The sequence below is a fragment of the Oryctolagus cuniculus genome, chromosome 11, assembly GCF_051225735.1.
Source record: "Oryctolagus cuniculus isolate XC-2025 breed Fujian yellow rabbit chromosome 11, ASM5122573v1, whole genome shotgun sequence".
Taxonomy (NCBI): Eukaryota; Metazoa; Chordata; class Mammalia; order Lagomorpha; family Leporidae; genus Oryctolagus; species Oryctolagus cuniculus.
In genome coordinates this window covers 114,711,206-114,738,905 of record NC_142877.1, presented here as the reverse complement: position 1 = coordinate 114,738,905, position 27,700 = coordinate 114,711,206, and the positions used below count along the sequence as shown (strand labels likewise).

The 27,700-nt window shown below is 65.1% G+C and overlaps 1 protein-coding gene and 1 long non-coding RNA gene across 3 annotated transcripts; one reads left to right on the top strand and one right to left on the bottom strand.

The window, feature by feature from the left end:
• The first annotated feature begins 1,548 nt into the window (after positions 1–1,548).
• LOC149123633 (uncharacterized) lies at positions 1,549–4,414 on the top strand. The gene is made up of 2 exons (XR_016216336.1): positions 1,549–2,091; positions 3,519–4,414. It is a non-coding gene; the product is annotated as an uncharacterized LOC149123633 (long non-coding RNA).
• Positions 4,017–24,789, bottom strand: LOC100354753 (TRIO and F-actin-binding protein). 2 transcript variants are annotated; one of them, XM_051841128.2, is made up of 14 exons: positions 24,599–24,789; positions 19,799–19,855; positions 17,557–17,625; positions 17,385–17,474; positions 17,006–17,115; positions 15,310–15,811; positions 14,634–14,744; positions 9,257–9,404; positions 7,795–7,897; positions 7,243–7,402; positions 7,068–7,175; positions 6,167–6,253; positions 5,307–5,469; positions 4,017–4,687 (listed from the first exon to the last, which is right to left on the bottom strand). In XM_051841128.2, the coding sequence occupies exons 1-13, from the start codon at positions 24,770–24,772 to the stop codon at positions 5,308–5,310; spliced, it is 1,881 nt and encodes a 626-aa protein (XP_051697088.1). In that variant the 5' UTR covers positions 24,773–24,789; the 3' UTR covers positions 4,017–4,687; position 5,307. The 2 variants fall into 2 exon arrangements, with proteins under 2 accessions (XP_051697088.1, XP_051697089.1); XM_051841129.3 differs by lacking the exons at positions 4,017–4,687; positions 5,307–5,469; positions 6,167–6,253; ... (2 more) ...; positions 7,795–7,897; positions 9,257–9,404 and adding an exon at positions 13,854–14,503.
• Between the last annotated feature and the right edge of the window lie 2,911 nt (positions 24,790–27,700).

The following is a 27,700-nucleotide window of genomic DNA, read 5'->3' as shown; positions in this document are numbered from 1 at the left end:
GAAGTGCCATCGCGGCGTTTCTAAGCCTGGCTCCTAAGGAGCGTGTGGATTCCAGCTGGGGCACTGGAATCAGGCCCCGAGGCCGCCATGCTGTGAGGAAGCCCCAGCCGGCCGGGAGGCGCTGGACGCGGGAGGGAGGAAGCTCTCCTGGACGTCCAGCCCTGTGGAGGCCCCAGCCTGCGACTGTGAGAAAGACAGAAAGGGAACCGCCCAGCAGAGCCAGGTCAGCCCCTTGGGTATGGGTGAACCATCACGGGCTGGCCTCCAAGCCAGCAGGTTGCTTACACAGCAGAAGATAATAGGTGGTTTAACAGGCACACAGTTCCCTGGGGCAGACAGTGCTGTTCCCATTTAACAGATGGGAAAATAAAGCCCAGAGAGGGCTGTGACTCAGTGAACTTTATGGAGCCAGCCAGGCAGCAGTTGGGGTTGTTCTGTGATTTATTTGAGAGTGAGAGAGGGAGTGCGTGTTCTCATTGGCTGCTTCACTCCCCGGACGCCTGCAGCGACTGTGGGAGCCAGGAATTCGGTCCAGGCCTCCCACGTGGGTGGCAGGAGCCCAGGCGGCCGGGATTTGGGGCAGGCAGGTGTCTGCAATCCTCCTGTAGCCACTCCTGGCTGCCTGGGGCCATGACCGCATCTCGGGGTCAGCCGCGTGCCCCACCTGGCTCCCCAGGCGTTGGCCGCAGCTCTGCCTCGCTCTATTTTAAAGTAGGCGGTGGTTTGTTTTTCTATTGATTAGTGATCGTGACTCACAGTAAAACGCATAAAACCTAAGTACACGCCGTGCCACCCTGTATGTGCATACAGACCCACGTGACCACTACCCACATCAAGATACGAGACACTGGGCTGGCGTTGTGCCGTCGGGGGTTCAGCCAGCACTTGTGATGTTGGCATCTCACACCAGAGAGCTGGAGTCCGGCGGCCCGGCTTCTGAGCCAGCCCCCAGCTAATGCACCTGGGAAAGCAGAGAAGGGCTGATGTCCTTGGGCCTCTGCAACCCACATGGGAGACCTGGACGGAGCTCCCGGCTTCAAGCTGGCCAAGCCTTGGCTGTTGCAAGGCATCTGGGGAGTGAACCAGCAGATGGAAGTTCACTCTCTTTTGCTCTGCCTTTCAATAAATCATTGTTTAAAAATCATACAGAACATGTTTAAAGATGATTTATTTATTTATTTGAAAGGCAGAGTTACAGAGAGGGAGAGGTAGAGAGGGCTTCCTTCTGCTGGTTCACTCCCCAGTTGCCGCAACGGCCAGAGCTGGGCCGATCCAAAGCCAGGACCAGGAGCTTCCTCCGGGTCTCCCACGCGGGTGCAGGGGCCCAAGCACTTGGGCCATCCTCCGCTGCTTTCCCAGGCCATAGCAGAGAGCTGGATCGGAAGTGGAGCAGCCAGGACTAGAACCGGTGCCCATATGGGATGCCAGCGCCGCAGGTGGTGGCTTTACCTGCATTGCCATAGCACCGGCCCCCTGACAATTCTGGCACCACAAAGTTGTCTTGTGCCGCTGCCAGGCAAGTCCCCCCCCCCCCCCCGAGAGGCCCATTTCCCGGATGCTGACAATCCCCGTGGTGATCCTGCTTGCCCCCAGAAGCCGACAGCACGTGCTCGTGTGGCTGCAGTCCTGTCACTCAGTGGCAGGTGTGGGCTGCACCTGCGTGCCCACGTGCAGCAATCGTCCTCTTTAAATCGCCACCTGGGAGTCTCAGGCCTGCGTGTAACCAGGCTCTGCACGCACTCTGCTGGTGGACAACCCCGGTGTCCCCGCAGGCCGGCCACAGGGAACAGGGCTGATTTGACTGTGCCGGTTACCGTGTGCACTGCAGAGCCAGGCCGTGGGGTGGACGCAGGCCTAACCAGATAGGAAGCCACCAGGTCCCACAGCAGCCAGAAGGAAGCACGCTCCGGCCCTCCGCGTTGTCACTGACACGGACACGGCGCGGTCAGTCCGTCGCCCGTGAGCCACGCTGAGCAGGGGAGTGGGAGCGCCTCGTTTCAGTGGTGGACGGGGAGGCTGACCCACCCCGGGAGCGCCCTGGCACGTGCTGGCCCGGCTTCGGCCTCTGCAGGCACAGATGTCCCAGACCAGGTATGAGACACGGAGCCCGGACTCAGGCCGAGGCGGGAATGGAGGCAGAGGACGGGGCAGAAGCCGGAGAGCTGGGGGGGGAGGGGGCACAGGCTCCGGGCCCCACGATGCGGGTGCTGGGGCTGTGGCTGCAGACCTCCCGTCTCCGAGTTCTCCCATGAGACTGGACACCCCCGGGAAGGCAGCCCCGAGCCAGGGACATCTGATGGCCTAGGGGTCCTGGCTCTGTACCCTTTGTGCTCTGCCATTTCCAGTTTTTTTGATGAGGCAGGATGGCAGCAACATAGGGACTTAACCCAATTCCGTCCCCACACAGGGCTGGCAGCAGGTGCCTTGGCACCAGCATCCTCTCTGAACATGGGTTCGAGTCCCAGCTGCTCCACTTCCAACCCAGCTCCCTGCTATTGTGCCTGGGAGACAGTGTAAGATGGCCTGTGTGCCTGGGCCCTGGCCACCGACATGGGACACCTGGACGGAGTTCCTGGCGCCTGGCTCAGCGTGGCCCAGCCCTGGCTGTGGTGGCCATTTGGGGAGTGAACCAGTAGACATGAAATCTCTATTGTAGGGCCGGCGCCGCAGCTTAATAGGCTAATCCTCCGCCTGCGGCGCCGGCACACTGGGTTCTAGTCCCGGTTGCCCCTCTTCCAGGCCAGCTCTCTGCTGTGGCCAGGGAGTGCAGTGGAGGATGGCCCAAGTGCTTGGGCCCTGCACCCCATGGGAGACCAGGAGAAGCACCTGGCTCCTGGCTTCAGATCAGCGCAGTGCGCCGGCCGCCGCGGCCATTGGAGGGTGAACCAACAGCAAAGGAAGACCTTTCTCTCTCTGTCTCTCTCTCTCTCTCACTGTCTACTCTGCCTGTCAAAAAAAAAAAAAAAAAAAAAAAAAAAAAAAAAAAAAAAAACCACAAAACCAAGATCTCTATTGTCTGCTTTCAAACAACTAACAAATATTTTTTAAAAAAATCCACCTTTTTTTTTTAAAATTATTTCTTTGAAAGGCAGCGTTAGAGAGAGAGGGAGAGGCAGAGACAGAGAGAGGTGTTCCATCCGCTGGTTCACTCCCCAAATGGCTCAACGGCCAGGACTGGGCCAGGCCAGGGCTCAGATCGGTGCCCATGGGGATGCCAGTGTCACGAGCAGTGGCTTTACCTGTGGAGCCACCACACCGGCCCTGATGTCCCCTTTAAGGGCAGGAGAGGCTCTATGACCGGCCCTGCCTACCAGACTCGCTGCACCCTCATTAGCCGGAGCCACATCGCGCTCCCGGGCTGACCACCCGCGGCCACGGCCACGGGAACAGAAGCACTTTCTCCACCAGTGCTGAGGGCACCCCTCCCTCCCCCGGGCACCGACTCCCGACCCCCCCCCCCGCTTGGAATCCCCTTCCCAATCCTCCCACTCAGAAAGCCCCATCTCCTCCACACACAGGCGGAGTCGGGGTCTCCTCGGGGTCCCCAGAGCCTCCTGGGCCTGTGACCAGCACAGCCGGCCGCGATGAGGACACCCAGGCCCCGCACACGCTGCCCCGGGCCCCTCTCAGGCCATGGCACCACTTCTGGGCATGGTCTCCACACAGGGCCCATTTGATGGAGAAGCAAACGGAGTCTGGGAGGGGACATGGCTTGCCCAAGGTCACCATCAGAGCGATGTCCCCAGCCCTCTTTCCAAGGCCTGGGCCCAGTGCCCCGGCTCTCCAGGGGGCCTGTCCACGTGCGGATTCCAATTCGGGAGGACCTGGGCCTGGCGTTTCTCCCACGCTTCCTGCCACTGCTGTGCCTGCCGGCGTCCCTGCCTGCCAGTGGAGGACCCGGCTTCTCAGCTCCGCCCTCAGCCCAGGCTCAGGATGGGCCGAGGCCCTGCTGGGGTGCAGGAGCGGAAGCAACTCCATCCGCCACCACGCGCCCTGCCCAGCCATCCAGACACAGAGCTGTCAGGACGTTTTATTACGTGAACAAAGACCCCAGGACCCGGGGAGAGGCCTTCATGGGCGGGGCCCGCGGCTCCACGCCCTGCACCCCCAGGGGAAGTGGCGGGGGTGGGGGGCAGTGGCTGCCTCCCTCTGTCCAGATGTCCCTCAGTGAGTCCCAAGGGGCGGGTCCACCAGGACAGGAAGTAGTTAGTAGGAGGTAGGGTAGGAAGAGGGGCGCTGGCCCCACCTCTGCCACCTGTCAACTCGCATGGCCGCTGCCTGGGCCTCCCAGAGACCCTTGGGTCAGGGCCATGAGCCAGAAGCCCAAGCGAGGAGTGAGGAGACAGAGGGGACCAGCGATGGAGGCACACAGCCACCAGGAATGGCTTTTTTAAAAAGTATAAAGTGTTTCTGGGAAATAAAAGGGAGAAAAATCTATATAAAAATCTCTTCACATATAAAATCCTGGAGAAGGTGCAAGGTAAAACCCAGTGCGAGGGCGCGCTCAGATACGCAGTGTGTGCATGTGTGTGTGTGCGTGTGTGTGTGTGTGAGACAGCTGTGAGTGCACGTGCGGCCCACAGGTGGCGAGGAAGGCTTGGCTTCCGACTTCCACCCCGCGGGAGGGCGGGCGGGTGGCGGCCGGGCCTCGGGCTGCAGGGTCTACAGCTGAGCTGGAGCACAGGACCTGCAAGACAGGGGAGGGCGCCGGGGCTGGAGAGGCCAGGCCGGGCCAGCGGGTCCCTCCCCCCCCTTCCCGCGGCCCAGAGGCTCCTCGCTGCTCCCCGACATCTGGGCCCACAGCTGGGCCGCTCTGTGTGCCTGAGGTTCGGCGGCCCCGGGACCTGGCAGCAGGAGGGGCTCCAGGGGACCTGGCTTGGGAAGGCACGGTGAGGGCAGGGGGCTGGCAGCAGTCAGGGCGCCTGCGTCCCCCGTGGGGCGCCTGGCTCAGCTTCCTGCTCAGAGCGCATGCCGGGGAGCCATGACAACGGCCCAGGCACTGTGGCAATCCTGCCACCAAGTGGGAGACCCAGCTCTCAGCCCTGGCCCCTGTGGGCACCTGGGAGTGAACCAGCACCCTGTGGGAACCAGCAGATGGGCTGTCCCTGCTCTCAGATAAATACAAAGCCAGTTCACACCCTGTGAACTCAGGAGCCACTGGGAGACTGCAGGGGTGTGTGTGGCGCTGGCGGGAGGGAGGCTGCGGTGGGCGACGGCGCACCACGGGCTGCTGGTGGCCAGGGGACCCCGCGCTGCACGCGCGGTTCAGGCGGCCAGGGCAGCCCCCACGCCCGCGCCGGCCCCACCTCACTCGGCCAGGCTGCCGCGGGCCGCCTCCTTCTCCCGCAGGGCGGCCATGGCGAGGCGCAGGTGCTCCTTCAGCTGCTCGATCTCCCGCTCCGACCGCGTCTTGATGTGGTTCAGCTCCACGTACACGTCCTGGTACTTCCCTGAGGTGAAGCGCTTGTCCTGGGGGCGGGGCGGGGACTGTGACAGAACCCCGCCCAGGCTCCGCCCCCCTGCTCCCTGCTGCCCGCACAGGACCCCCAGGGCCCCTACTTCAGCCTCCAGGAGGCCCACCGGAAGTGCCCCCCCGCCTTTCCTCTCCTCGGGGTCGGGGTCGGGGTCGGGTGGAGGTTTAGGGAGGCAAAGGTTGTTCCACGGCCACAGGGAACGGCCACGGCCTGGCTGGGATCAGCACCGGGTCAGCCAAGCCCAGGGCTTGGGCCCTCTCCCATGGTGCTGGCTCCTCACTCCCACAGAGCCACCAAACTGGCAGAGGGTCCCAGTGCAGGGACACTGCGGCCAGGGGGCCAGGCACGGACTGGGACCTGGGTTGAATCCGGCCCTCCCACCTCTTAGCAACGAGGCTGGCTGCTGAGGGGAGCATGCAGGCCACCGTGTGTTACCTAGGACGCTGCCTGGCACCCAGGAGGTGCTTCCTAAATACATAAAATGATGCCGAATCAAAGCACACGTGGTCCTGAACAAGCCCCTCCCCCTTTCCCGGCCTCGGCTCCCTTGTCTGTGGATAGGGATGGCACCCCCCAAGGTGAGGCAGGCAACTCCCCGGCCCCGCCCCCACCCCATACACCTGCTGCAGCGTCTGCAGCTCCTTCTTCAGGTACCCCGGCCCCGCCCCCGGCCAGGCCCCGCCCCCACGCACCTGCTGCAGCGTCTGCAGCTCGTCCCGCAGGCACTGCACCTCCTTCTTCAGGTACTGGAGCTCCTTCTCCTTCACGCGCAGCAGCACCTGCGGTCACGGGGGCCAGGCTGACCCGGGCCAGAGGCCAGAGGCACCCTGGGACCTGGCTGCGCCCCTGCCTGGGGCCCCGGGACGCACCCCGGACCTGCACAAACACTGCTTTCCAGAGGCAGGCTCCTCCAGGAAGCCCACTCCGATTCTCCACTTCCCTTACCTCACCCCTCACCTGCCCACACCTTAAGAGTGGGCATCCCAGCGCCAACCCCAGCGCAGCCCAGCGCAGCCCCAGGCCCTCGGTGGGGGGACGAGGAGGACGTCGGAGCCTGACAGGAACCACAGTGGACTGGGCCTCCTCCCTTGCCGCCCCCACCCCGAGGGCAGATGTGGCTGATGCGATGGGCCTGGAAGCTGAGGCCACGCCCACCACGCCTTGACTGCCCTGCAGCCGGTGTCCATGGGAACAGCACTGAACTCGTGGGGCTGTGGGGGAGGCGGGAGACAGACAGGAAGGGCTTCCAGGTGTTCCAGCCTTATGGGGTGGGGGTCCTGCAGAGGCGACCCCAGGGCGATCCGGGGACCACACGCACACGTCCCCACTCTGGCCTCTCCCAGCCGAGGAGGTGCAGGCCCATTTGACAGATCCCAAAGGTGGGGTCACTCGCAGGGTCACCGAGCGGGCAGGTGACGGGGCGGGGGCAGGTGGAGGGGCTGTGTGCTGGCTGCGGGCGCACAGCAGGTGCTCTGACTTAGGAAAGTCGGCCTTCCCGGCTGGGCCCAGCCCCTGGAGACCCGGCGCCCCCCACCGCGGCGTGACCCCCCCCCCCCAGAAGGCAGGCTCCCGGCCCGAGGGCAGCGTGCTCACCTCCAGCTCACAGGAGCTCCGCTCATTGCGCCCAGAACCGCCGGCGCCCTGGGAGGCGATGAAGCCCCGCAGCCGGTCGATCTCCTCCGACAGCCGGGAGTGCAGCTCCTGGGGGGCGGCGTGGTCAGGGCGGGGGCTCCAGGCCGCCCCGCCCCCCGGCCGCGCCCAGGCCCACCTGGTTGTGGCGCAGCAGCTCCTGGCCCTCCTGCTGGCAGCGCCGCAGCGTGTGCTCGCGCTCCTCGGCCTGCCGCGTCAGCGCGCCGATCTCCAGGCACTTCTGCGAGTACTGCTCCGACAGCACCTGCAGCTCCCGCTTCAGCGCCTCCACGTCCGACCTGGCCAGTGCGGCACAGCGACAGGGTGGCTGGGGCTCTGCCCTGTGCCCGGCTGGAGGCCCTCCTGAGTCTGCCCTCAGCTGCTGTGTGGTGACATCTCCTCTACGGGGCGTGGGCTCAGGCCTCGCCTTCCAGAACCGGGCCCCGTGGCAGGGAGACCCCTGCTGGTGGAGAGTGACACTGCAGCCCAGCTCTAGGGGACACGAAGGCGGGGAAGCGGTAGAGGCCGAGACCAGCGGAGCCCAGGGGCCTGAGAAGTGTCTACGAGGCCCGGCCCGGGTCTGCCTGAGCCCCGATTCCAGGGCGCCGAAGTGCAACTCTTCCACTGAGAGCAAATCAGTGTGTCCCCGCCGGCACAGCCCACAGACCCCAGGGCCCAGCCGCCGTCTTACTGGTGCTGTTTCCGGAGGCCATCGGGGCCCTGCTGGAGACACCGCGTTTTGCTCAGCTCCCGGCTCAGCTCTTCCTGGTAGGCCTTCTTCATGGCTTCAATGGCTGGAAGCAGGGCAGAGGGGAGGGGACAGGACGGGGTGAGCAGCAGCTGGCTGCGCTCCCGAGACGCCACGGGCACCGGCGGAGAGGGCCAGGCGGTGGGGTGCAAACAGCTGTGGGCTCCTGGCCGTGAACTGACCCCTCTGAGCCTGTCTGTCCCGGGAGGCTCCGACAGATCCTGCTGGGGACACACTTCAGCCTCTGCCGCTGGTGGGCCTTGTTGGCAGTGACTTCTGGGGACACTGCCACAGGGTGTGTGGAGTCTGCGAAGCCCAGCAGGCTCTGTGACAAGGCCCACCTGCTGTGCCCAGCCGCACGGTCCAGAGCACAGGCTCTGGGGGTGTCAGGTGACACCCCCACGTGGCCTTGGGTCCCGTCTCTGGAGACTGGGGACAACAGTGACATCTTCCCTCCAGGGGTCACTGCAAGATGTGTGCCGGGCCCACGGAACAAGGCCAGCATGCAGCCCAGAGGCTCCGTCTCTGCCTGCGGGCTCCCGAGGGCCGAGTGCACTCTCACACGTACACAGCGTTGTCGTGGGGGTTACACAGGACCCCTCCAGGTTTCCCCTCGCTCTTTTGGGGGTAAACCCCAGCAGGAGGCGCATGAAACTGTCCCTAGGTGGGACTGCCAACCATGTCAGTGCAGGAAGCTCCCTGTGAGACGCCAGGGTGAAGTCTGATACTGGGGGGGGGGGGGGCTCTAACACGGTGGGAGGGCTGCACTGGGCAGTCTTCCCAGCATGCAGAACCCCCGCTGGCCTCCGGGGGGCGCTGGCAGGGCACTGGCAGGCTGGAGGCTCCTGACCGTGGGTCTCTCCTGGCTTTCCCCTCAGCAGCAGGTCTGCAGCCCAGGGGAGCAGAGGGTGGGGTTCAGAGCGGGCTTTGTAATTGTGCTCTGGGCTCCAGCCCCGCTCTGCCACCTCTAAGTGGAGCCATCTGGGACGAGTCACCGACCCCTGGGAGCCATCTCACCCGTGAAATGGGGCCACCCTCTGGCCACCCCAAGGACTAGGGGCCCCCCTGCAGGGAAGACGCGGGGCACAGGGCCTGGCACGCAGTGGGCTCGGGCCATGCCCCCATCTTCCCCACTCCCCCAGGGAGAGGGCACCCTAAGAGGGCAGGTCTGCAGCTGGTCCCTCTGCCCCAGCGTGGGGGCCCCGTGGCCTGAGGGGACCTCCCAGTGGCCACAGGCCTCTGAGGGAGAAAGCTCAACCCCGGTGGTGGCAGTAGCCGGGGGGGGGGGTGTCTGCGGACTCAGTTTCCCCTTTTCAAATAGCAGCAGAGGCCAGCTCTGGGGGCTCCCAGCTCCTCCTGACCGCTTGCCCAGGGCCAAGCCCACTGCGCCCCGCCCGGGCCTCACCTGAGGCCGTGGCCGCCGTCTCCTCGGCCAGGAGCCACTCCTTCTCCTGCTGCAGCCGCTGCAGCTCCCGCTCGTGGTGCCGCTGCAGCTCCTCCATCACCTGCTGGTGCGAGGACTCCATCTGCGCCAGGCTGCGCTCACACGCCTCCTGCGGGCCACAGGCCGGCCGGTCACGGTCACGGGCTCCCAGGGAGGACCCTGAGGCCACCTCACAGTTGCAAACCAACTCACGGCGAGCTCACGCCTGAGCGTCAGCCATGCCGTTCCCACTGCCTGGAACGTTCCATCGCAACCTTCTCCCTCTGGGCAATTCGCCTGGCCAGCAGCCCGATGGACAGACAGCCCGGCTCTGCCCCAGGCAGCCTCTCCCTGCCTCCTACGGTTCTGCTCCTGCCACACCCTAAGCCCCTGAGGGCCTGGAATATAGGAGCCAGCCGGACCCCGGCGTCTGGGCCAGGGCCCAGCGCGTGGCAGGACTCAGTGAGCTGGGAGCGATGGTTTGTTCCAAGCGCGGGCTCTGCTGGCAGCGTCCACAAGGCCGCCAACCCCGCGCTGCGCCAGAGAGGCAGCATCACCACATCTCTAACCATTCACCCCCTGACCCAGCAGGTCCGGTCCACGCCCAGGACTGACCCACAGGTGGTCACACGGGTTCCGAGACTCGGATGCGGTTACTGCTTGCGGCACAGTGGGACAACAAGCTAAGCGTCTAACCGAGGGGCCTTAAATGGTTGACGGGATTGTCACAGAAGTGCCCAGGCAGCTGTGAAGTCACGGGGCAGGCGTTGTGGCACAGCAGGGGAAACCGCGGCCTGGGGCACCCGCAGCCCATGTCAGAGCACCGGTTCAAGTCCTGGCTGCTCAGCTTCTGATCCAGCTTCCTGCTAATGTGCCCGGGGAAGGCGGCAGACGATGGCCCGAGGACTTGAGTCCCTGCCGCCCACACGCGAGACCTGGATGCAGTGGCAGGCTCCTGGCTTTGGTCTGGACCAGCTCTGGCTGTTGTGGCCATCTGGGGAGTGGACCAGTGGATGGAAGACCTCTCTGTCTCTGTCACTCAGCCTTTCAAATAAGCCTCAAAACACAGAATTGCCCGTGTGCACAGCCGTGGGAAGGCTGACTCCTGGCGACACGTGTGGGGCGCACTCATCGTGGGAGATCACACGTCTCCATACGTGCTCGCTTCTTCCAGTCTTCATTTATTTAAAGGCTGAGGCGCAGACAGGAAGACACCTCCCATCTGCTGGCTCACTCAAGGGCCTCAACAGCCAGGGCCGAGCAAGGCCCAAAGCCAGGGGCCCGGAACCCAGTCCAGGTCTCTCACGTGGGTGGCAGGCACCCAAGTCCTTGAGCCATCGCCTCTGCCTTCCCAGAATGCACAGCAGGACGCTGGCACTGGCAGCAGCCGGGCACTGAGCGGGGCGGAGTTGTCGCAGGCAGCCTCCTCAGTGCCGAATGCCGCCTCCCCGACTCGGCGCGTGTTCGCAAAAGCACAGAAAACGCTGCGGAAGGAAATGGGGGCCGAGTATCAGCCCCCAAAGACCCCCACGTCCTGTCCCCGGGACCCGCGACTGTTACGCGGTCAAAGCTGCAGAGGAAATGAAGGCTCCCCATCAGTGGGCCTGAAAGTCGGGGCTCAGCCCAGCGCGTCCAGGAGTCCAACGTGACACCAAGGGGCCTCGAAAGTGGACCCGGGGCAGAAGAGTCGGGGGGACCCGGAGGGAGGGTCAGAGGGCTGGGAAGGGCAAAGAACTGACTTCCTTCTGATGGCTCTGAGCCTAGAAGGCCGGGAAGAGACACCCCCCCCCCACCGCGGCCTGCAGAGGGCATCGGAAGACACCCACGAGACAGCGGGGGGGGGGGGGGGACTGCGCGTCACCAGGCCTAGGCCACTGCCCGTGTTCCTCTGTGACTGCAGCCGCGGGAACCCCACGCAGACCCACGCAGACCTGCTGCAGCCACTGCCACGAGCCTGGTGTGCATTTCTGACCTGCTGAGTCTGAACCACTGAAAAAACCTAAGTGTGTCTTATATGACTTAAAAATACTTAAGCTGGGGCCGGCACCGTGGTGCAGCAGGTTAATGCCCTGGCCTGCAGTGCCAGCATCCCATGTGGGCGCCGGTTTGAGATCCGGCTGCTCCACTTCCAATCCAGCTCTCTGCTGTGGCCTGGGAAAGCAGTAGAAAATGGTCCAAGTCCTTGGGCCCCTGCACCCATGTGGGAGACCTGGAAGAATCTCCTGGCTCCTGGCTTCAGACTGGCACAGCTCCAGCTGCTGTGGCCATTTGGGGAGTGAACCAGCGGATGGAAGCTCTCTCTCTCTCTCTCTCTCCTCTCCTCTCTCTGTGTAACTCTGACTTGCAAATAAATAAATCTAAAAAAATTAAAAAAAATACTTAAGCTACCAAGAAGGGGAAGGGAAGAGACAGGGGAGAAACTGAGGCAGAGGGTGGGAGACGCGGCCCCGCCTCTCCAGCAGCCAGTCTGGGGGAGAAGGGCCGGCTTCTGTGTCTGTCCCTGCTGGGGACAGCAGCGGACACTGGGCCTCCTCCGGCTGCACCCAGGCATGCAGGCAGCCCCGCCCCTGCCTTTTCTGAGCTCAGCCCAGCATCTGTGAGACAGAGGGAAAGCCAGCACCCGCCTGTGGTGAGCCCAGCACTGTTCTTAAAGGGCCAGACCAGGCAGGCAGAGCTGGCAGCTCGCAGGGGTGCAGGGCTGGTCAGGAGGTGGGAGCCACCTGTGAACAGCGGCTCCTGGAAGGCCAGGTGCTGCTCTCCGCCACAGGTGTCCTGACACTGGTTGAAGGAGTGCCTGTGGCACCCCTGCAATAGGCTGGCGGTCCCCTTGGCCCGGGGAGGCATGGAAGTCCCAGCAGTGGCCCCAGCGGCAAGCTCTCCAGCTCTGGGACCTCAGCCACCGCCCCCCCCCACCCCCCCACCCCGTGCCTGAGGGAGTTACAGGGGACTCAGCCCCACCCCACAGACCACGACTCCACCCTCGTCTGATTATTCCCTGCACACACCCCACCCTCCCCTCGCACCTGCAACCCAGCAGGTCAAGGGCCATCAGCCTGTGCAGTGCCCAGGGGGGCACCTGGAGTCCAGCCACAGGTCTGCCCGCAGCTCAGAGGGCACAGCCCCCTCTGTGCCTCAGTTTCTCCACCCATAGCCTGAAAGCCTAGAGCAGCACTTCTCAAACTTTATTTCAGCGGCAGAAATCTTTTCCTAGAAATTTAGAGCAGGTTCTAAGAACACAAGGGACAAAGAGCTGATCTGACGACGGGTGGTGCGAAGGGACCCACACGGTGCCCCCGGCTCACCCTCCCGCCCCAGGACAGGCCTCGAGGTCTTCCCAGCTACCCCTCCCAGCCCAAGGAAGGCTTGGCCCACGTCACTCCCCCCTCCTCGCCTCCCCAAGCCCAGGTGACCCCGGTCAGCCCTCCACACCAGACCCCAGCGCCTCCCGCCCCGGGACCCTCCAGCTGAACTCCCACCACCCCCTCAGCCCGAGACGGCCCCTGGTCTTGCAGTCCCCGCTCAGGGCCCCTGCAGGCTGCCTGCTGCCTTCCTCGATCCTCCTCCCCGTTACGCCTGCCTCGCCCCCTCCAAAGCTGTTTCCTCCACCATCGCCATCAGACCCCACACCGCCTACAGGCTGTGGCCCGGACCCCTCTCCCCAGGTGGCACTGGAGACCCCACAAAGGGCCCCATGCCCGGGCCAACGTCCCCACCCACATGCCCCTGCTCGGCTCAGCTCTGCCCCTCACGAAGCCACCTGAGATCCCGCACAGTGACCTCCCCCTGGAAACTTCTAGAAGGCGCCTCCTGCCCAGGCCTGGGAATCCAACACTCTTCTCCGCTCCAGGCAATGGTGTGCTGACTGCAGAGGGCTGACGGTGAGAGCTGTAGGGGTCTGGGACGGTTGTTAGGCACGGCCACTGCTTTAGTTGTTAGGCACGGCCACTGAGTTCATGTAGTTAACTAAAAAGGTCATATGGGCTGAATGGATCGCCTCCTATTTCTTTCACTGCCCTTGTCACTGTCTGTGCTCCTGGGTGGGGGGAGCTGCGTCTCTTCTATCTGCCCGCAGGAGACACGGGGCAGAGGGAGGGGTGCACACCTGCCCCCAGCCCCGTGCCGAGGGCCCCCACACTGGCCGCTTGACACCAGCCATCATGGAGGACCTGCAGCATGGATCTCGGTGAGCGTCATGAATCAGGGCTTTAGATTTATTGTTCTACTGATTCTCCAAACGCAGGCAAGCGATGACAAACGGGCTAAAGCCAACAACAGGCCGAACGCGGATGCGTCCTTTCTGTAACCGTCACACTGGACACAGGACACACAACCGCGCAAGTGCTCTCACGGGAGTATTTTCCGATCTGTCCACAGAAAGCTAGCATCCAGTCCAGCACACAAGCTGCTCACGACACTGACCAAGCAACAGTGTGTCTTCTCGTCTTCTTCATTAGCACACACAAAACCACCAGCCAACACACGCAGCAGGGCCACACACGTGTGGTAAGCAGCGGTGGGCACAAGAGTGCAGAGGCGGCGCCGAAAACATTTGAAGGAAAATGCACCTGCGATACGGGACTCAGTGAGAAGTACTTGTGTCTTTATTTCACAGTACACTTGTGTAAGCATCTGTGTGAGCACACACACACATGTATACACACGCATACATGCACACACACATGAACACAGCTGCACACATACACACGTGTACGCACACACAAGTACGTACACACATACATGCATGTGACGGCTGCACACACATACATGGATGCACACACATGCATACATACACACACAACTGCACATATAAACACATGCACACCCACATGCACATACACACAGCGCACACGCACACGCACACACGCAGGCGCACCCACTTTTCCTGGAGAACCAGTTGTCCCAGCTGTGACAACCAGGAGTGTTTCTATACACAGCAAGTGTGCTGGGGCACAAGACCCCCCAGCCGAGAACCGCCGTCCTAGGCCTCGCTGGGCCAGGAGCTGCCTGCATTTAGGGAGTGACTCCCGGGGCCAGTGGCTCCCCACTTCCCCAGGGTGGTGCAGGCGCAGTGTCACACAGGGACTCACACACGGGCTCTGCCGTCAGCTGGAGCCGGGCTCAAATCCCACCTCTGACACCTGCAGACCGGGTGACCTCAGGCAAGTCTCATAACCTCTCAGAGCTCAGTGGCCTGGTCTGTAAAATGGGCACAGTGATCATGCCCACCAGCTGTGGGGAGATGAAATGAGACGATGCACGTCAAATGCCTCACATGGTTCCAGCACACAGAACAGGCCCCGAGCCGCAGCTGCTTCCTAGCTGCACGGCAGCCAGAACCCTGCCCAACCCCGAGCCTCACCTGTGAGATGTAACCCGGGGGGATGGGGGCGTCCTCCTGGGATCGGGGCGGATTCTGAGGGGCCTCCCCTCGGAGACGCCAGGCCTCCAGCTGGGCACGGAGAGACTGGACCTAGGAGGAGAGGAGACCAGGTCAGGGGGCGCTGGACGCCGGCGGGGACAGGTGGCTGCGCGCCCAGCTCCCCAGGAGGCAAAGGAATGGTGCTGGGTTTGGGTGGGGCAGCAGCCCTGGGGGGAGGCACAGGCAGCGGGGGGGGGGGGGGGGGCGGCGTTCCGGCTGTTCCCTGGGTATGCAGGTGTCAGCGACTGGGACAGGCTGGGAACGGCACAGAGCCCACAGCTATTGACATCCTGGGAGTCTTGGTTTTCCTTTTGGGAAACTGTGAGGCAGCGAGGCTGCTCCAGGAGACCGTGAGGCGGCCTGGGGACTTCGCAGGTCAAGGCTGGGTGTGCAGAAGACGCCCGACAAACGGAGCCCGCTCTCCCCACTTCCCCCTCTGCGGCCGAGGGCAGAAGAAAACAGAACAGAAGGCCAAGGTCCAGGAGAGACTCCGGTTCCCAAGGTGCCTGGGGTGCCAGACAGTGATCGGGGGAGCGCCCCGTCACAGGGGGGTGCAAGACCAGCGCCAGGGCGCCGTGCAGCAAGGGGGCTCCCGGAGGCCAGCCGTGACACCCACCTCCTTCTCCAGCGCTTCATGGCTGTCGCCCGGGGCCCCCCGGCGCTCCGCGCGGCTCTGGGTGAGCAGGGCCGTGAGCGGCACCCGCTTGTTCTCGCGCAGAGGCAGCTTCTCCAGCTCTTGCCACTTCTTCTCGATCTCCTCGCTGAGCCGGCTCTGCTGGTCCTCGGTCAGGGGGGCGCCCAGGCCCCTGCGGGGCCCCTCTCCCGTGGCCGTCTCTGGGGCCCTGCTGTCCGAGGCCTCAAACCATTTGCGCCGCTCCTCGGAGCGCTGAGCCAGGTCCCGCTCCAGCTCCTCCTGCTTGGCCGGGCGGTCGGAGGCGCGGGCCGGGGCGCGGGCCCGCTGCGGGGAGCCCTGGGTCAGCGGGGAGAGCTCCACGTAGTCCAGGGACTGCCGCTGCCCGTCCGCCTTGCGAGGGCCACCCCGCTGCTCCCCGGCCTTCAGCGAGCCCTTCTGGGTGGCAGGGCCGTGCAGCGTGTTCTCCTTATTGCAGTCTGAGAGCCTAGAGCCAGCAGAGCCTCGTCAGGCGGACCGGCCTGCTCAGCCCCACGGAGCACCTGCAGGGGACCAGCCGGGGACTAGGACCCACGCCAGGCCACCCCGGGAGGACGCCGGCCAGCCTAGAGGTGGACTCCAGCTTCACCGTTAGCAGAGCCCAGGGACATCCTGGCTGCACCATGCCCCTCCCGGCAGCGCCTCTCCCGGAGGAACGTGAGGGCTGGCTGAGCAAACGTGTGCACACGTGAGCCCTGTGCTGTCACAGAGGGTATGAGCTGGACGTGAACGAGACAAGGCCCTGGGTTCCAGAGGCTCGCGGAGGAAGGAGGTGTCCACGGTCACTGTGGGGGGGTGACATCAGGGACCCTGGGTGCACAGAGCTCGTGCTGTTGGGACTGGGAACGCATGTAGTGGTTCCTGTCCCCTCTTCCACAGTACTAGCTGGGACGTGTTCACGCAGCAAAACCCACGCTTCCCAGCAGCCCTGGCGCCACGTGTGGCCCTGGGAGCACGTTCTGCTCCCTTTAAAGGGCTGGGCTCCTGGCTGGCCCTCCAGGAGAGCCTGAGCCGTCCCGGTGACCTGGACTGCACACCTCCGGAGAGATAGACACCATCTCATTTAAACCATCCTGTCTGCTTTCTTCGCGGAAGCACCTGAGCTTATATGCTAACTGACAGTCCAAGCGCACAGCACTTCAGAAGTTCGCAAAGGCTCTGGGTGTCTCCGAGCACACATGCAGACGCCATGAGGAATCCGAAACTCAGACAATAAGGCCACTGGCACGGCTGAAGAGCCCGGGCACGGCCTGGCTGGGGAGTCACACCCAGCCCCGCGCCTGCTGCCCAGCAGCTGCGAGCCTCGCCCCCAGGGCCTCTCCTGCCGGGCAGCTCGGCCTCCTCTCCCTCTGCCAGGGCGGCCTCTAGAGCAGGTCCCCACCCATTTGGCTCGGACACAACCCCCGATGTCCAGGCAGAACAGCCGCCCTGAGGGGCCCTGGACGCAGAGCCGTGCCCCTTCCACCGTCAGAGGGGCGTGCGGGACAGTGGTGTAAGAGGATGGCCGGTCCAACCTCAAGGGATTCCAGAGCAATGCCAAGCACGCCCTCTGCCCTCTGCCCACCTTGCAGATAGAGAAACCGAGGCCCAAAGGCACAGAACCAGAGCCCTCGGAGGACGCAGGGCCCAGCCCGGCACGTACTTGGTGACATCCGGGGCTGATGTCGGACGCACGGTCTTCCTCAGAGCCTCAATCCAGTTCCGCCGGATGCCCGAGGTCATGGCCGACAAAGTGTACACGGCATCCTTGGTCTGCGAATCCACCCGCAGGTAGGTTGGCACACGGCCAGCCCACGCACGGTGCCCTCCCCCTGTGGGCCCCAGAGAGGCCAGGCCTGCCCTCCCGGAGGGCGTCTGCGGGCTGGAGTCGCAGTGAGAGAAGGGGTGAGTGGTGTCCGCCCCCACCCCTGTCCCCAGCTCTCCCCAGGGCTCCTGACGGCACGGGTGGGACAGCTGACCCCCGCCAACGCTCGCACCTCCTCCAGGGCCCCGGCCCGCCCGCCCTGAGCCTCCGGCCTCACGTGGATCTGGAAGCCGTAGTTGCGCTGCACCGCGTACTCGGTGACATCCGTGCAGGCGCGGAGGTCGATCTCGCCATCCAGCTCGTCCGCCTGGAGCAGGAGAGCCCAGCGTGGTCCACGAGGGCCTGGGCCCACCCGGCTGACCCCACCGGAGCCCTCCCCTGCAGCTCACCTCCTCAGCGGTGGAGTCCCTGTAATACTTGAGGCTCGAATCCGTCAGCACAAACCAGTGCTTCTTCCACTGTGGGGCAGAGGTGCAGGTGAGCTGGGGGAGGGCGGCTGCGGGGGGAGGGGGTCACACACGACAGCCTGTGTCCCCGGCTACTGCAGCGACGCCGCTTGGATCGGGAGCCCTACCCCAGCTTCTCCTCTCTGGGCCTCGGGGGCAGCATCTCTGAAATGGGTTGGCTTCTTCTCCATAACCACGCCCCCCTTTCCTTTTTGGAGCCCCTCTCTGGCTTGCTGATGCTCCCAGACCCCTCGTGAAGATCAGTGAGGCTCCTTGGGCAAACCCCAGGGCAGCCCGGATCAGGGAGGGGTCATGGCCCGAGTAAAGTCACTTGCCTAGCAAGTTCAGGGCTGAGCGGAGCCGGAACTCCCCAAGTCTTCCCTCCTGTGCACTCCTGAGTCACCGCAGTGACCAAAGACAAAGGTCTGGGAGAGGGCAGGCATGGAGGAGTCTGGGGTGGGCGTGGCCCGCCACGAAGGCCGGGATGTGGACGCTTAGGGTTTATGATCTGGGCACTTTCCTGCAGTGGCTCCCTGCCCCAGCCTGGGCCAGGTTGGCAGGACACACGGGAAACAGCCTGAGCTCAGCCACCCCAGGCTCTGGTCACTCCGCTGGAATGCCAGCTGAGGTCTGCCCACTGCCAGAGCCAGTGCGCGTGGCCCAGCCCCCAGCCCGCCCGACATCACCAAGCCCTGCCACACGGTTCATTGTTTCCTCCAGAAGCGGCGGTTTCCAGGGCGCGTAAGGGTGACACTGCCTCCCTGGAAAACAGGGCTTTGCGCCCAAGCACCCAGCCGTGACTTTGCTGGCTAGCTGTGTGCCGTCAGGCAGGTGCCTCCACTCCTCTGAGCTCCAGTCTTTGACCCCTACAGTGGGGCTACTAAGAAGCCCCTGCGCCTCTGGTGAGCAGAGCCCGACTCTCGGGGCTGTGCCTCTCGCTGCTGGGGCGCACGGAGAATCTCCTGCCCTCGCTGGGTGGACCAGGCTGCAGCCTGAGCCCTCCCTTGCCTGTCTGCCAAGGGGCTTCTCTGGCCCTTCTCCGTCTGGGCTTGGACGGGCTCCGTGGGTCTCAGGCACCCTCTGCTCCAGGCCAGGAAGGGATGGACACTCTTGTGGGCCTGCCTCCGGCCTGTGCACCAAGGGGCTGGGCTGGCTGAACTCCCAGGACCCTTCCAGCTCGGACATTCCAAAACCCTGTGAGAGGGGCTGAGCAACAGCCAGTTCTGGGCGGGGCCTGTAACCCCTCTGCCCTCCAGGGACCCTGGGTGGGGAGGCTGGGCAGGGGTCACTGGCAGGGTGCCAGGCCTTGTGTGAACCTGGAGAGCGGCCCCCAGGGGACAGCGGGCAGGCAGCGGCGGGAAGGCTGTGGCTGGAGGCAGGAGCGTGTGGGCAGGAAACACAATGAGGCTCGCTTTGGCCGTGCGCCGCCTCGGCATGCGGGCTGCACGCAGACCTGCGCCTCGGGCACACGTCCCCTCCCGAGCAAGGCGGGCAGGGGGCCAGCTCCAGCTTCCAGCTCCAGCCTGGCAGCCAAAAGGGCCGAGCTGGCGAAACAGCCAGCTCCTTTCCAGCTCCAGGACGGCAGGGGTCACCTGCTGAGCCCCCCCACCGGCCCCTCCCATGCTGGATCTCTGCCCGAGTATCCGCTCTGGCAGGAATGCCCACCGTCCAGCATGTCCCTGCCTCAGGTGTGGCCACTGGGCCGACACAGGCTGCTACTCGGCTGGGGGCCCCGTGGCGGCGATGCCCGAGCCTCTGTCCAGCCCCATCCCCGTGGCCGTGTCTGGGAAAGCAGGCATCTCAGGTTGGAACCCCTCCGAGAGCCCTCCGGCCGCAGACCCTGGCTGGTCCCACCCAGGACTGCATGCAGTGGAGGGTCAACAGGCTCCTGGTGAGGGCAGGGAGTGGGTGCAGGGTGTGAGGGGCTGGGGTCACTTCTACACGCAGTAGACTGCCTGGCAGGGGAGGGGACCAGCAGCCTCTGCCCCTTCCCCCTCCACAGTCCGGGCCTCTTTTCCACTGGACAAGCAATGCCAGGCCCCTGTTTTCACTCTGGCCCAGCCCCACCCCAAGGTCTCCAGGAGGCCGGGCAGGCCAGGGAAGCCACAGCTCAACCTCCTGGGCTGCTCCCATGGCCCTGCCGTGGCCCGAGCCCACCTCCTCTCGGCCACTCCAGCCCTCCTACCTCTCCAGGCTCGTCCAAGATTGACATCCATCCCTTCTTGAAGTTGAGCAGGTCGGGCTATGGGGAGATGAGGAGGCAGAGCAGTCAGGCCCAACGGGAAGCTGACTGGGCTGGGGAGACAGGGTGGCCCACCCATCTTGCTCCCAAGTCCAGCAAGACTGGGGTCCTGGTTAGCCTGTGAGGGGGCTAAGAGCCCAGGCAGCCCCCAAAGCGCAAGAGGGTACCCTAGCCTCCAAGGTCACTGCCCCCAACATTCACCACTCTCAGAGCCATGAGGGTGGACCGGTGAGGTCCAAACTCAGTCCCCACCAGCTCTTTCCAGCCAGCAGTGGTGGACAGGAGGCCAAGAGACCTGCACTCATAGAAAAGACCCCCAGAGAGCTCAGAGACAGCCCACACCAGCAGGCAGCCACCGGGAACACAGCTGAGTGCTCGCCAGCCCCAGCCACTGACCCCCTGTGGCATGAGCAGGTGCACCATTCCCTCACCCCCTGGAGGCCCTGAAAGGTGCAGCCCGTCCCAGGCTGGGGTCAGACACATGCTGGTCCCCCCAGATCTCTTTGGGACGGTCAGCGCAATGGCACCTCTGTCCTGGCAACCCTACCTTCCAGGTTCTGCCCAGTGGGGCAGAGCCCCGAGGTCTGGGGGCTCCCGGCTGCAGCATGTCCCACGGGGACCTGGCAGCTAGGCAGCCCCTAGAAGCAGCAGCTGCTCAACCTGTGCATCCTTGGGCGCCAGCTGTCAGACCCTCCCTGCCCTCGGGGAGATGGTGCTCCTCTAGGTCCCAGTCCCTCCGTGGTCTGGGCTCCTGCTAACCGGCCGGGCTGGCAGGCAAGTAGGAGGCGGCCACCTGTTGCCATGGCTCTGAGCCCACCTATCAGCACCTGCATCGCAGCCTCACCAGGCCAAGGTGTCTGGTTGCGTGGAAGCAGCCGGAGGCATGGCTCAGTGGGGTGGGTGGCTACAGCTCAGCAGCTGGAAACCAGAGCCGCCTGACCTGGCCACCTCTCCCGATCCGCCCTCCTCCCAGGGAGCCCCATTCCCCTTCTCCCGAGGAGAAAGTGGGCTGAGGGGGCTTGGACTAGCAGCCTGGACACCAGGAACCATCCAAGGCCATGGTCAGGGGCCTCATCAAGCTGGCAGCCCCACCCCGTTCAGCGGCATCATAGCCCCGCCCTGCATACCTGAGGGCGGGGCCGCAGGCTCTGCTCAGAACCAGGAAACCCTGGGGCTGCGAGTCCAGTCTGCTCTCTGTTCTGCCCACCTGTCTCCCATCTGTGAGGCTGCACAGGGTGGTCCTGCTCCCGGCAGCCCTCAGGGAGAGCCCGCTGAACAGGCATCGGCCCCTCTGCCTTCCTGCCTCACCTGCACCTGGCCACGCGGAACCTGGCTTCCTGGGATGGGCCCGTGGAGCCCGGGCTGACCCGGGGCAGAGCCCCTGGAAGGCCAGTGAGACTGGGCCAGGGGCTCTGCAGCAGGAACAACAGGCTGGGACCCTCCGGAGTCCCACCCCCTCTCTGAGCGCTGCCTCACTGACGGGGGGAGGGTCCTGTCCCCTCCCCAGCTTCCCAAGAGGGTACAGAGGGCTGATACCCCGTCAGAGGGTGGCGCAGACCTGGCACCGGCTAGGCACCCCACCCAGGTGCGCCACAGCACCGCAGCCTCGGGGAGCGAGCTCACCCGTGTCTCCTGCGGCCCTCCACGCACGGCCCCTCAGCTCCTCCCTCTGAGCAGCACCCACAGCCCTCTTCCCTGACCTCGCCCCCCCCCCCTCCCCGAGCACACTTGGCCAGGGGGACCGGCTCCGGCCTGGCTCCGGCCGGCACGGCAGCCTCCCCCTGCCCTTCCAGCTGGGGCCCAGGTTTTTGCCATCACAGCCCTCCTGGCCCCCAGCACGCGGGGACGCTGACCTGTCACCCCTGCCTGTGTCCTGGGCCTGAATTACTGGGCTCCCTCCCACTCGGCTGGCCAGACAGGCCCTACTCCCCGTAAGAGCCGGGTTAATCACCACCTGAGTCCCTTTCCCCATGCTCAGCACATGGCGCCCGCCCACAGGCCTCTGCGGTGCCAGGAGGCCACTCACTCGGCCCTCACAGGCTGGACCGGAGCAGCTCCCGGTTGGGACAGGGACACTCATTGTCACCCCAGGGCGGAGCGGAGCGCAGATGGCAGGGGTGGGGTGGGGGGAGGCCCGCTCAGGAAGTGTTTGTAGGTTTTCTGTTTTGTTTGTAAGCATCAGGCGCTGTGCTGGGCGGGCAGATCACCTGTGGGCAAGGGCAGTGGCTCCTGCCCGGGTGGGTCTCGGAGAGACAGACAGCAAACAAGGGACAAGTATATAATTTGGGGAACGAGGCGCCGGGCAAAGCTGAGCCAGGGCTAAGGCAAGAGCAGGTGGGAGAGGGTCCTGACTCCAGACGCAGCCCCACATCGCCCGCCCCCGAGGCTCTGGGCATTTACCACCACCCCACCACCCCCAGCGCCTGTGCTGCCAGCAGATGGGGGCCCGGGAGAGGAAGAGGGGGTGAGGAAGGAACCAGCTTGGAGCAGCCAGGGGAAACCCAGCAGGCCTCGGCTCTGCCCTGAGATCTGCCACGGCTCCCACTGCCCCTGACCAGAGCCCACGCTGGGGGCCCGCCCCTGACCACTCCGACGACATGGCCACCAGCGCCGTCCACGGGGCTCCCTCTTCTGAAGCCCTGCCCTCCCCCAGAGCCAGTCCTAGTCCCAGGAGGACACCTCCAGCCAGAACCCTCTAGACGGCCAGCAAGGCGCTGTGTCTCCTGCAGCTGTGCTGGCCCCACTGTGTCCCCTCGCCCAGCCTCACCCCAGCCCCGCCTGTGCTGGCCCCGCTGCGTCCCCTCGCCCAGCCTCACCCCAGCCCTGTGCTGGCCCCGCTGAGTCCCCTCGCCCAGCCTCACCCCAGCCCTGTGCTGGCCTCGCTGAGTCCCCTCGCCCAGCCTCACCCCAGCCCTGTGCTGGCCCTGCTGCGTCCCCTCGCCCAGCCTCACCCCGGCCCCGCCTGTGCTGGCCCTGCTGAGTCCCCTTGCCCAGCCTCACCCCAGCCCTGTGCTGGCCCCGCTGAGTCCCCTCGCCCAGCCTCACCCCGGCCCCGCCTGTGCTGGCCCCGCTGAGTCCCCTCGCCCAGCCTCACCCCAGCCCTGTGCTGGCCCCGCTGAGTCCCCTCGCCCAGCCTCACCCCGGCCCCGCCTGTGCTGGCCCCGCTGAGTCCCCTCGCCCAGCCTCACCCCAGCCCTGTGCTGGCCCCGCTGAGTCCCCTCGCCCAGCCTCACCCCAGCCCTGTGCTGGCCCCGCTGAGTCCCCTCGCCCAGCCTCACCCCGGCCCCGCCTGTGCTGGCCCCGCTGAGTCCCCTCGCCCAGCCTCACCCCAGCCTGTGCTGGCCCCGCTGCATCCCCTCGCCCAGCCTCACCCCGGCCCTGCCTGTGCTGGCCCCGCTGCACCCCGGCACACTTCTGGCTCCCAGGGAGGAAACCTGGGGCGGCCCGGAGGCTCACCAGGCACCAGCAGCATCCCAGGGGCACGGCGCGCCCTCACTCCCCCACACCTCCGTGTCTGCATCTCTCAGGTGGGGGCACTACCACCAGCTTTGAGGGACTCAGTCCAGTGCCCACCGCGAAAGCACCCAGATGAGGGCCTGGCAGGCACCCGCCCCAGGACACTGACTCAGCTCCTCCCCCCACACCCCCCTCTGCTCCCGGACAGCGAGGGGAGGCTGCTGACGACAGGAAAGGCCAGCAGGGAGGTGGCAGGATGTGCGGAGGCCGAGGAAGTCCAGGCGGCAGCAGCCAGGTCATCACATTCACAGGGGCCGGGGCTCCGCCTGCCACGCCCCCCAGCGACCCAGCCCACCCCTCAGCGCGGCACTGACGCGCGCATGCGCAAACACACCCCCTCCGCATCGCCCCCAACCTCACGGGGCAAGCGGGCTGTCAGGGCCTCCCTAAGGCCCGGGGCATAAGTCAAGAGCGGCCCCACCCCTCCCTCCCACAATATCATGGTGGTCAGACGGTTCCGGAACGGGGACCCCTGCTTCCTTTAACTGGAGTGAACTCAGACGGCGCACCGACCCCCCCCGCCCCCGCCAGGCATCAGTTTACCCAGTTGTGCAATGGACACAGTGCATTCAGCTGTGCGCCTCGCTGTGGCAACTGAGACGCGGATACTGACCAGACTTGGGGAGAGCTCACCCGCCCAGGGAAAGCACTGGCCCCTCACCCGCCGGCTCGCCCCACCCAGGTGGCGGAGAAACGGGTATCCCGCCGCTTCGGGCGCCCGAGGAGGGGCTCCGGGACCTTGGGTGGGGCGGGCCGGCTCCTTCTCACCCCGCCCACGCCGGCCAGCGCCCGCACGGCAGGCCAGCCTGCCCGGCCGGCTCAGCGCCACCGCGCAAACCGCCAGGGACACCAGACCCGGTCCACCTCCGCGGCTTCCGCAGCCCGGAGCCCTGGCCGCCCGCGGCAGCGCGGGGCAGCGGGTCTTCGGCTAGGAGGCTGGGGGCGGGGCGGGAAGGGCCGCCCGAATCCGTCCGTGACGGCCCCGCAACAGTGAGGAGGGGGGTGCCCGGGCCGGACGGTGCCCAGCTCCTCGGGGTCGCCTGGGCCCCTGGCGGTGAGGAAGCGAGCGAAGGTGTGGAGGCGGCTGGGGAATGCGAGGCGGGTCCGGCCGTCCCGTGCCTCTGGGGTCGCCCTGTCGCCTCCGGAGAGTGAGGCGGGGGCTCCCCCTCGGGCCGTCGCCCCCATCCCGGCTCAGGTCGCGGAGGGGCTGCCCCGAGGGGCACTCACCGTCATGGCGGCGCCCAGGGGCGGCGGGAGCAGCAGGCAGGAAGGCGGAGGGGGCTCTCGGGCCGGGCTCCGCGGCGCGGGGGTCGCGCCGCCGCCGCCCCTCTCGGCTACCCGCCGCCGCTCCTCCGGTCCTTCGCTTCCCCGGCGCTGCCCCAGCCCCTTCCATCCGCCCATAAAACTTTTTTTTTTTTTTTTCAAACTTCCTGGGAGGACCCGGGCGGGCCAATGGGTGGCGGGGAAGCCGGGACAAACAGCGGCGGGGGCCGCGGCGGGCCAATGAGAACGCCGGATGGGCCCAGGGGCGGGGCCTGCCGCGACGGGCCGGGCCGGGCGCGCGCCGCGGCCAGGGCGGGCGGATGGGGGCGGAGGGAGGCGAGGGCGGCGGCGGCCGGAGGGCGGGCGCGCTGGGAGGAAGGAAGGGCTCCGCGCGCAGGTGACTCCGTCCGGCCGGGGCGCGGGGGTGAGGGGCGGGAGGCCGGGCGTGGCCCTCTCGTGGCTCCGCCCCCGCCCCGCCCCCGCCGGCCTGTCGGAACTCAAGGGCCGGTTGATGGGGTCGTGGGCGAAGCTCGCAGCCCCCACGACCCCGCGGGTTGCACTCCCTAGCGGTGCAGCCGGCTTTCGTCCTCACCGCAGACCTGAGGGAGAGGGGCCTTGTCCTGATTTTACTAATGTGAAAACAGGGGCCCAGAGAGGCGAGCCCACCGGCCCGAGGCCACACAGTGAGAAGAGGTAGCTTTCCCCGCAAAGACGCCGCGCCCAAAGCCAGTTCTTGGATGGCAGCGCCTTGCCCCTGCCCCCTCCTCACAAGCAGGTGCTGGGTGTGTGTGGTCTACCTGTCACTCATATCCCCGGAAGTTCCTGGCCATTCGCTCTTAGCCTGCAGGAGCTCAGATGAGAGGGACCTTGGTGGAACTGTTGCTGAACGCACGTGGTAACCTCTGTGGCACAATGACTCAAACCTAGTTACCTTAGGCAAGGTTACTTCCAGTCTTTGTGCCCCCATTCCGCCCTCCAGAAAATGGGGGTGATGCTGGAACCTCGAATAAGTGGGAATTGAAGAAAAGCCGCTGGAACAACCTCTTTCTCCCCTGGCAGTTCTGTTGGGTGGGGGCCGGGAGCCTGGAGCAATGTGCCATTTCAATGAGTCGGCCACCTTGGTTTGGGGTCAAAACTATTATAATTACTCTCCCCACTTCTCAGATGGAGAAGTGGAGGCGCAGGGAGCTGATGTTCTCCTCCACTGGGCGTCTCTCCACTGGGAAGAATGAGGCCGCAGGGAAGGCCACGTGAGTCCAGAAACTGGCCACTGGCAGCCCCCGCCCACCTGCGCCTAGGCATTCAGTCCTTGGGAGGGTGACCGAGTGGACACAGACCCCACCCACCATCAAGGCACCTGCTGGGGGCCTCCCTGTCCATCATAATTTGACCCCTGCCTCCTGTCGCCTGTCACCACAAAGCCAGGGGACCCGCTCTGCATACACGGCACCGGCTACCAGGATTCTCAGGACTAGGCAGGTCCCTCGCCCTGCCTGCCTGCCGGGTCTGGGGCACTTCTCGTTCTCGGTACCCCAGAACACTGGCTCTCCCTCTCCCCTTCTTCCCCTTCCTCCTCCAAATGGTTGCTTGCCTTCGGTTCTGAGTCCAGAGGAAGCGTGCTTAGTGACTCCTCAGCCAGCGCTCCTGCACCTGACGCCTTGCACAGTGCTCCCTGCGTCTGTTCATTCCCCCACCCCCCACGCACCACACTAAAGCCACGCTGTGCTCTGAGCAGGTCCACGTTAGCGGCCCCGCCTGACCGCTCCTGTGGGCAGGCATGGAATGGTTTTTATCTCGAAGGCCAGCCCAGTGCCTGCTCAGGAAACACTGGACAGGAGAAGGAATGCACGCGCGAGGGCAGCACCCAAGACAGGGCACGGCTTCAGAAGTGAGCTGTTAAAGTGGCCGGGACCGTGCTGGGGTTAGCCAGTGCCAGCCTGAGACCAGTTTCACTACGTCAGCCCCAGGGCTGTTAGCAGCTGCCCTCAGGGACATCTCCAACTCGCCATCTTCCTCATTCCCACACCAGGGAGCGGTGCAGTCAGATGCACCAAGCCTCACTTGTCCCATCTGTCTAATGGGAACACTCACTGAAGACTCGGGGGCTGCAAGGAGGCTCAGGGAGATCAGGGCGCGTGCAGCTGGGTAGGTGGGTTTGTAAACACTTGGCTCTGAGTTCAGCCAGCATGGTTTGTCCCTTGTCCCCGTGTGACCCGGAATGAGATGTTACCCCGAGCTTCATTTCTGCACCTGTACCATGGACACTGGATCTAACGGTGCCTGGTGCTGAGGGCCACATGCAGTCAGGCAGGCCAGGCACTGAGCACGATGCTGGGCATACAGCAGGTGCACAATAGTTGCTGGCTGGGGGCCAGCTTCGTGGCGCAGTGAGTTAATCCTCTGCTTGTATCCTCAGAGGACCACCAGTGCAAGTCCCAGCTGCTCCGCATCCTATCCAGCTCCCTGCTGATGCACCTGGGAGCCCAGTGGGTGATGGCTTAAGTACTTGGGTCCCTGCACCCACTTGAGAGACCAGCATGGAGTTCCTGGCTCCTGGCGTTAGCCTGGTCCAGACCTGGCTGTTACAGCCACCTGGGGAGGGAACCAATGGATGGAAGATCTCTCCCTGTGTCTCCCTCTCTCTGTCACGCTGCTTTTCAAATAAATAAGAAAATTTTTAAAAAATGGCTGGTTACCATCATCGTCACCCCACAGCTTGCCTCCACTTACCTCCCCCTTTTCCCACTCAGGACTTCCCTGTCCCCTCCTGCCAGACCTGCTGTGTGCCTGTGACCTTCCCTTAGACAGATCAGGTCCCGCAGGAAGTGGGGAACGGGTGAGCAATTTCCTGTTTGAGTGAGGTCCCCCGGTCCCTGTGCGTCCCAAATCCCTGAGCGCCGACGGTCTCCCCACAGAGGTGGCGCAGGGGAGCTGACTGCACCCCTCCCCCCTCCAGGAAGGAGGCAGAGCAGCTCCTCACCCCTCGAGTGGCAGCGGTGCAGCCCAGGCCAGTCAGCTCACCTCCCTAGGCCTTACTCCCTGCTTCTGTGCAATGGGTGTGCCGCC